Consider the following 9,235-nt stretch of genomic DNA (forward strand, 5'->3'; position numbering starts at 1 on the left):
AAACCGGTTTCGGCCAAATCCTTTTTTTTAAAGTATTTTATTTCTTTTTTTTTAAAGTATGTTTTTGATGATTTCAGAGAGAGGGGTAATAAGAAACATCAATGCTGAAAGGGAATCATTGATCAGTTGCCTCCTGCATGCTCCCTACTGGGAATCGAGCCCACGACGCAGGCATGTACCCTGACTGGGAATCAAATTGTGACCTGATTTATGGGTCAACACATAACCACTAACCCACACCAGCCGGGTGAGAAATCCTTTTCACAAATTCAGTTTACATGCCTGAATTGTGCCATTATTGGAAGATTCTCATTTTTTAGGTCCTTGTGCCTTGATGGGTGGGCCACTGCCCACAGTCAGTGCTGTGACACGGAATGTGTCATTGCAAATGCCTCAGGTCGGTGCAGAACCCAGAAGACTTGGCCAGTGGAGTAAGCTTATCTTAACTAAGGATCGCCTATCCTAGAGGTAGGGGGTGGCTCACTGCTTCTCTCTCCTTTCTGCCGAGCCCGCAGGCCCGGTCCAGGCAGCCGCTGCCGGTCTGTGTTGGTCACATAAGATGGAGGATGCTGGCTCCTCGAGTTCTGAAGGTGTCAGCTGTGTGTGGTCCTCATGTCACCTCGGTTCACATTGTGTGCTCCCTGGGCTTCTCCAGCACAGAGCGAGGACGCAGCCCGGCACTCGGGGAGCTGTGGGGTTCTTGTGCTGCTCTTGTGTCTGCCTGCGGTTCTGGATGCCCCGGCAGGGCTGCCTGGTGATGGTGAGGACGCCCTGAAATGACGGGGGCCGTGTGTGGCTCCTTCACCCACGAGTTGGGACTGGCTTACTTTAGAGGCAGTGCTGAACAAGGTGGGATCTTAAACCATCTTCCTCAGTTCAAATCCCACCCCTGCCACTCGGCAGATGGACAGCCGTAGGCACACTAGTCCACGTGAGCTCGGTTTCATAGTGTAACGGCTCTTACTCCAAAAAATGCCCATTAGCATTGAGATCATACTAAGGGGCCGTTTGCCCCGCACCTGCTATATAAAAAGAATGTGTATTTTCACCCAAAGTTACGTTAGGTTGTGCATTTGAGGTTTGTCCGGGCCAGTAGGGAAGAGTCATGCCTGGTGTGTGAGTGCTGGTGCCAGGGCCACAGGCACACCTTGTCTCCTACGTCAGAATCCTCGTCTCTGATGGACTTTTATTGTCTGCACTGGGGCCTCCCTTACCCTCTGTTGCTGCTGTTCTCACAGGGCCCAAGGAGAGTGGGACCCTCTGGGACAGTGAAGAGCCCTTGGCACTTGCTACCCTCTGGTCTTAGCCACTTTGCTCACACTTCTGCCCAGCTTGCTTATGTCCTTTTTGACCTTAGACTTGGTAAGCACACTTTTTAGTTGGACTTTTGATGAGATCATGCTTTTTAGACAAAATGAGAATACACTATAAATACATAAACGTAAGGGAAACAAGTTGTAGCATCAAATAGTCTATTTTGAGCTGTTGAGAACCAACACCCAAGTGCTTTGTGAGTGGTTCGCTGTGGGCAGCTAACAGGGATTCCATGGGAAGGAGGGGTGTAAGAGGAGAGGCAAGCGCCAGAATCACCGTAAAATGAGGTTTCATCTTATGGCTTCAAATAAGGGTCCAAGTAAGGGGACTCGGGTGTCGCGGGAGACATAGCAAGAGTATCCTGTCCTATGTAGACGGTCTGGACAGGCTCCCTGGGAGAAGAAGTGTTTCCTGCGCTGAATTCAAAGAGGGTGAGAAGTTGGCCAAGTGAAGCACATTCAAAGCAGTGGGACTTTTATTTTAAAATACAATAAGGGGATGAGTGTAGGACTTGAATACGTAAAGTTTATCATGGGTGAAATTGAAGGTAGGAAGAAAGGATGTGAGCACAACTTAAAATTGTGGGTTTGATTCTTAGAGCATTCAGTTATTGAAAGGTTTAAATCAGAAGTGACAGGGGTACTAGGCAGATCATTCCGTCCGCCTGGTGGGGAATGGGGTGTTGGGAAGCAGTACGAGAGACCAAAAAGAAAGAGGGTGGAAGCTGTTGCCCTCACTCAGGCAGGAGGTTGTGGCATTGGCAATGGAGAGAGGCAGACTCTCCAGTGACATTGCAGGAATGGCCTCCACGGGACCTGGTGGCTGATTGGGTGAGGCAGTTAGGAAAGTAAGCGTCAGGAATGACCTCCCGGTTTCTGGGGTGATTGGCCAAAGTGGAGAACTTGGGCGGAGAAGCAGCCATGAGACTTCATGGCAAGTTCAGTTTAAGCATGTTCCCCAAGGGGCTACGAGGCAGCCTCCGGGGAGATCCGGATGCCAGCGGGTATTTGGTGGTAGGGTCTGTGATTAAGGAGAGAATCAGGTGAGAGATAGCGGCTCAGGAAGGGGGTGGGGTGCTTATCACCAGGAGACTGGTTTTTCAAGGGCCTAGGACAGCAGAGGCCTGAGGAATGCGGTGTCCGTGTGGGCCGGTGGAGGGAGAGTGTTCTCTGGGACAGCGGCGGGGAGAGGGTTTTCCAGGAAAAGGAATGGTCAGCAATATCATTCTGCAAAGGAAGGTGAGGGCGGAAAGTGCTCACTGGGTTTCACCACCTGGAGGTGGTCAGATTGGCCAAGGTTCTCATGCGAGGGACAGGCTGGATCCTGATTTCAGGGGGATCGCTGTGGAGAATGCAGCGGATATGTGATTGTAGAGCACAGCTGATTGCAGGTGCGAAATGGGGGGTTGGGAAAAGGAACAATAGGCTGAGAACCACTAAGCTTGGTCATAGAATGGTCCTTAAAGAGTCAGGCTGGGCGAGGACCACTCAGCCAACTCTGAGGAAGCTGAGCACAGAACGCTGGTGTGGACTTACATCAGTCAACACATCAAGCCTGGCTGGTGTGGCTGTGGTTGAGCATTGGCCTATGAACCAGGAGGTCATGGTTCAGTTCTTGGTCAGGGTACATGCCTGGGTCGAGGGCTCGATCCCCAGCATGCAGGAAGCAGCTGACTGATGATTCTCATCATTGATATTTTTTCCTCTCTCCCTCTCCCTTCCTCTCTGAAGTCAATAAAAATACATTTTTAAAAAATAAGCAAATAAGTACCTCTACCAGTTCCACCTTGAAGGAAGCCTTGAAAGCAGAAATTCTTTAGCTGAAGAATTCCCCAAATATCCTCATATTTAAAAAATCATTTCTAGCAAGTTCTGTATAATTCCAGTTCATATACACATTCTCAAAAGGAGTGGCATCCAAAATTAATACTGTTCTTCAAAAAATAGTGGCCTCATTTCTGGGAATTTTGCTGATTTGGGTACAACTCCATTTAGGAGCCAGTCTTGAGTACAGAGCTCCGTTCTTGGGGGTGTGATGCTTGGAATGCTTGTTACTCATTCTTGTTCTCCATAAAAACTAACTAATGGTGACTTACTTGCTCAGCCAAGCAGAAGGAACAGCAGTCGCCCTGGCAACCTTCGGGCGTGTAGTAAGGGACCATCTTTGTCGGGCAGTGTGCTGGACTTACCCACATTCGTTGTTTTCTATTTCCTTGTTTTCTGATGAGAGATGGTGGTGGTTTGGTATTCTTAGCTTCTCTGTGAATGATTGAAAAGGGGTATTTTGATGGGATGAGGTTTTCAGGTGGGGAGTGTGGAAAGCTGAGAAGTTGACTCATGTAAGACACTGTGTAGGTGCAAAGGTAAACGCAAAGGAAAACAGAGATGGCAGCTGGACAGTGGCAAGGTCAGAGGTTCCCAGGGCGAAGCTTAAACTTGAGTCACATATAAGCCTTTTGTAAAGCCCTTCAGTTGTCACCTTAGTTCCCAGTAGGACCATCCCAGCCTTTCTGTGTCCTTGTCCAGAGGAAGGAAGCTGGAACCCCCTGGTCTTGAGAGTAATTCTGGCAGCATGCTTCTTCCCTCTCGGTGTGATTGGGGGCAGCGAGCAGGCACGGGAGGGACGGAGCCAGGGGAGCTCTGCTGATCTCCCAGCGCCTCAGGGAGAGGTTTAAGATAGGCAGTTCCTCGGGGCGGTTGTCAGGGATACAACATGTGGTTCCTCGGATCTCTTGTTGAAACCATTGGAATAGAATTTATCTCTGAGCCCAAAAATTTAGAGTTTTTGACTAAATTTTGCAATCTTTTTCCTGAGTTAATGAGTAGTTGGATTTTAGAAACCTATTTTAAATGATTATTTTAAGAATTTGTGAAAGAAAATAAAACTATGATTTTTTTTTCCTTAGATCCACTTCAAATCTTTTACATGGTAAAATACTAAATCGAAAAGAAATACTTATTTTGGACCAGTATCATGATAGATTAAGGACATACATAGACTGAGATCTAGGTACTTGGTAGTAGGAGCTCTTCAAACACCCAGTTCAAATGGGAATAGATGCTCCATGAGTCGGAGGCTGAAATTAAGAAGAGAATGTACAGGAAAAGTGCGGGGAGCTTATGCGCAGGCAGAAACCAGACTGGACTGGGTCTGTCTGCCATGTGCTGTGTAACGGAACGTCACATGGCCAAGAGTCTGATTTTGGATACTGTTTTGTGTTATCAAGGCTATTTTTCATCTTTTTTCTTTCTTTCTTTCCTTTTTTTAAAACTTTGCAGCTTCTAGCCGAAAATCTTCAGTTGGTGTGAAAAAGACCAGCAAGAGCAGAACATTAACAAGGCAATCTATGTCAAGAATTCCAGCTTCTTCCAACTCTACCTCATCTAAGCTAACTCATATAAATAATTCCAGGGTACCAAAGAAACTGAAAAAGCCTGCAAAGCCTTTACTTTCGAAGGTAAAATTAAGGAATCATTGCAAACGGCTGGAGCAGAAGGGTGCTTCAGGAAAACTCGAGATGGGAAACGTAGTCCTTAAAGAGCCTAAAGTAGTTCTATATAAAAATTTGCCCATGAAAAAAGATCAGGAGCCGGAGGGACCAATACCAGCCACAGTGGCTAGTGGGTGCTTAACCAGACATGCGGCAAGAGAGCACAAACAGAATTCGGGGCGAGGGGCCCCTTCGCCAGGGGAGGGCGCCCCCAGCACCTACACAACCAGGCGGTCTGCACGGACGAGAATGATTTTGAAGGAGCCCTCTGACATTAAGCTTGAACCAAATACATCGGACGGCTATGAAAGCAGCTTGACTGAGCCTTGCCCAGAGAGTGGCGAGCAACCGCCTCCTGCGGCGCAGGAAGAAGAAGAACTGGTGCATGACACTGCACACAACGGGGAGGCGAAGTGTCCGAGGAGTGACAGCAGCATTGCAAAAAAGAAGTCACGGCAAGGGAAGCTTGTGAGACAGTTGGCAAAGGCGGGGGAGTCCACTCCGGAGCACGGTCCCCCTGGGAAAGCCGGTGTGGTGCCCAGTGTGCTGGGGCCCCTCCCCGACCAGGGTGAGCACAGCGGCTCGGAGGGGCTGCCCGGGAGCTACATGGACTGGGCCCCTTCGCCTGTTGATGGTTCGGTGGTGACATCAGAGAGCTTCAAAACAAAAGACGGCTTCAGGACTGCGAAAAGTAAAAAGAAGAGGCGCATCACACGGTATGACGCCCAGTTAATCCTGGAGAATAACTCCGGGATCCCCAAATTGACTCTTCGCAGGCGTCACGACAGCAGCAGCAAGACAAACAACCCAGAGAACGATGGGATGAACTCTTCCAAAATCAGCATCAAGTTAAGTAAAGACCATGAAAATGATAATAATCTCTACGTAGCAAAGCTTAATAACGGATTTAACTCAGGAGCGGGCAGCAGTGCCACAAAACTAAAAATCCAGCTCAAACGGGACGAGGAGGGTCGGGGGCCGTGTGTAGAGGGGCGTCACGAGAACGGGGTGTGCTGCGGTGACCCGCTTTCTCTCCTGGAGTCGCAGATGGAGGTCGATGACTACAGTCAGTACGAGGAAGACAGTACAGACGACTCCTCTTCCTCCGAGGGGGACGAAGAGGAGGACGACTACGACGACGACTTTGAAGATGACTTTATTCCCCTTCCTCCAGCCAAGCGACTGAGGCTAATAGTTGGGAAAGACTCAATAGATATTGACATTTCTTCCAGGAGAAGAGAAGATCAGTCTTTGAGGCTTAACGCATAAGCTCTGGGTCTCTCTTTGACCTGGGATAAACTACTTAAAAATAAAAAATTCCAGTCTATTATTCCTCAACTGAAACATTTTAGCGGCAGCACTTCTCTCATTTCTTCACTTACCGGCATAACACGTAGAAAGTGTACAGCGTACTGACTTACCCGAAGTCTGATTTGTGCACATTTTTATTGTACTTTTTGAATAGCCTCCTTACGTGCAATTCCGAGTTAGAGGGAAAGCCCTGTTGTAAAGTAAAGGCTCAGCAAACTGCAGTGATAGCAACTTTCCACACGACGTTGAAAACAGTAATGTGGCTACATAATTTTTTTAACTGTAAGAGCATCAACTGGCTCTTTAATACGTGACTAAACAATAACTTAAACCAACCCTAGTAGCAGCATATTAAGGTTTTCTAGTCTGTGCTAATATCACCAGCAATGATCTTCGGCTTTTTGGTTTATTTGCTAGATGTTCCCCTTGGAGTCTGATCAGTTCCACACTGTTTGCTGGCCAGGTATGCTCTGTGTGGCCTTGGTTAAATAGCAGACCATCAGTTGGGAGTCAAATTGGTTTATTTTTTTTAAAAGTACAATCCCATATGTGACAGCCAACTTTTCAGTACATTATATGTACGAGGGTAGCAGTGTGCAGGATGAGTTTCGATACAGCGTATTTATTGCTTGTCGTGTAAATTAAAGACCTTGTATTTAACACTTTTCAATACTTTTAGATAAAATTGTTCTTTGCAAGAATGATTGGTGCTTATTTTTTCAAAAATTTGCTGTGAACAATGTGATGACAACAAGCAACATTTAATGAACTACAGCTATCTTAATTTGGGTCTTCAAGTTTTCTGTTGCACTTGTAAAATGCTACAAGGAATATTAAAAAAACTCTATTCACTTTAACTTATAATAGTTTATGAAATAAAAACATGAGTCACAGCTTTTGTTCTGTGGTAACCTATAAAAATGTTTGTCTTTAAAATTCAATGTAAAGAACTGAAAACAATGTATATGTTGTAAATATTTGTGTGTTGTGAGAAATTTTTGTCATAAGAAATTAAAAGAACTTACCAGGAAGGTTTTTAAGTTTAGAAATATCCATGCCAATAAAATAGGAAATTATAAATACATAGTTTTAAGCACTGCATCAGTGGGAGTTCTTGACTTATGTTAGTTTATGTATGAAAATATCGAAGAGTTTTTGACTATATTATCAGTTAGACAAAAAGAAGAGTCAGATTTAATTTGTTTTTGAAGCACTTTGAAAAGATAAATTAATTTTAAGTAAGTTAATGAACGAAATTTTACTACTTTATGTTCAGTACCAGTCTTTCCTTTTTCTGGGTTGTTTTATAAATCATTGGACAGACAATTGGGGAACGTGAGCCTGCAGCAGGCGTTGAGCCAGCGGGTCTCTGTTCCCGGGAAGCGTGTGCGTGTACTCTCCGACACACAGTGCTCCCATGTACCAAGTCCGGGGAACCGTAGTGTCTGGAAAGGGAGCCCCTGTTTTAAATGTTGAAGGAATCTGCAGGTAATGGAATCCCTTGGAGAAACCTCTGTGCTCACTGTCATTCCTAATTGATTCCCCCAGTTCCCAGATTCTGGGAAATTCAGTTCCTTAACACTATTGCCAGTAGGTTCCCAGTAGAAATTAACAATATCCATGAAAGTTTTTTAAATGTAGCAGTGTGTTTTCCTTACTTCCTTCAAGGCATTACTTCTGTAGTCTCATGTCGCCCCCTGTATGTTAAGATGCAGTTCAACCCCTCAGGTAGCGATGGGGCAGCCCGTGGCACACACTCTGCCTCTTTGCTCAGCTAGAGTGCCTCCTGCGCGAGCAGGGCGGCCCCGAGGCCTGTCCCAAGGTCCTCGGAGCACTTGACAGACAGTCCAACCCTCACGGTGTCCCTGTGTAGACGCGATACTCGCGCCACTAGGGCAGGTCAGGCTGAGACCCCGTGTGGAAAGCCCCTGCAAGCAGATGGTCACCTCCTCCCCACCTTCGATTGGAGTGTTTTGTAGACTAAACAATAACTTAAACATCTTGAACTGTTTCTTGGAATACCAACAATAGCCGTTACAGGAATTCCAATCTTAAGGGAGAAGTAATAAAATGTATTTCCCACTTTTCTCCATTCTTAAGCTTCTTTTCAGTAACTTATTTATGATGTTAGTTTTTACTGTATTGCAGCCTTGTCCTTTGAGGCTGGACTTCCCATGGTCTGAGCAGTGACACCTGGTAGCCGTCACTGTCTCAGGAGTCGGTGTGCCCCAGCCTGGCCGTCACCGCTGACGCCTTCCAAGGAGCTGACTTTCCGTTGTTATGTTGTCCTGGCTCTGCTATGTGGGATGGCGAAACCCATACTCTGGTGACCTCTTGGAAGAGGTCAATAAAACTTTCATTCAATAAAACTCTTAGCTTGAGCTTATGCAATGATTGGTAAAGACTTTTGCATTGTAAGAATTAGGAAGTGATCATAGAAATACATGTATTCAATTTTCAATCATTTTTCAAACTACTGTTTTAAATTGTTTTTGCTGAGTTGTAATACTTTTGAGATACAATGTATTCCTTGTACTGAAAGAATGAAAAAAGGACTTTTTCAGCATTTGAGGTAAGTTCTTTAACGTTTCATTAAAAACATTTTTTACAAATATTTTGTACATGCACTTGCAGTATTGAGGTTAATCATTTTAATAAATTCGGAAATTAAAACAATTTGGCCGGTGTTCACTGCATCCAAGAAGGAAAGATCCAGGTGATTTTCTCCCACAAGGATTTCATTTCAAGTAGAATTTGTTAATTCAGCGTTTCTAAAGCCTTTTCAGTCTCTGAGTGTTGAGTTGTCAGAGCCCTGATCTCCTTTGCTTCTGGTGGAAAAGACCTTTTGGCCACTCAGTTTAAGAGAAAAGCAGGGGCCAGGCTGGCTCAGTGTTTGAGCATTGACCTATGAACTAAGAGGTCATGGTTAGATTCCCAGTCAGGGCACATTCTTGGGTTGTGGGCTGGATCTCCAGTGGGAGATGTGCAGGAGGCAGCCGATCAGTGATGCTCTCTCATCATTGATGTTTCTCTTGCTCTCTCCTTTCCTCTCTGAAATCAATAATCTATATATATAAAAGCCTAAGCGATCAAACGACTGGTCGCAATGATGCACACTGA

At 45.7% G+C, this 9,235-nt stretch overlaps 1 protein-coding gene across 3 annotated transcripts in view; it reads left to right on the forward strand.

Annotated features, from left to right (window-relative positions):
• Positions 1-8,783, forward strand: part of KMT5B (lysine methyltransferase 5B) — a 49,281-nt gene extending 40,498 nt beyond the window's left edge. For 2 of the 3 annotated variants that reach the window (XM_054724770.1, XM_008146850.3), the window contains one exon: positions 4,593-6,819. In XM_054724770.1, the coding sequence (XP_054580745.1) occupies positions 4,593-6,073 (1,481 nt within the window). In that variant the 3' untranslated portion in view covers positions 6,074-6,819. Of the gene's footprint in view, positions 1-4,592; positions 6,820-8,263 lie in introns of those variants that run through there. The other variant, XM_054724771.1, reaches the window with a different exon arrangement.
• Positions 8,784-9,235: the final 452 nt, after the last annotated feature.

The sequence above is a fragment of the Eptesicus fuscus genome, chromosome 13, assembly GCF_027574615.1.
Source record: "Eptesicus fuscus isolate TK198812 chromosome 13, DD_ASM_mEF_20220401, whole genome shotgun sequence".
In the NCBI taxonomy this organism is placed as follows: domain Eukaryota; kingdom Metazoa; phylum Chordata; class Mammalia; order Chiroptera; family Vespertilionidae; genus Eptesicus; species Eptesicus fuscus.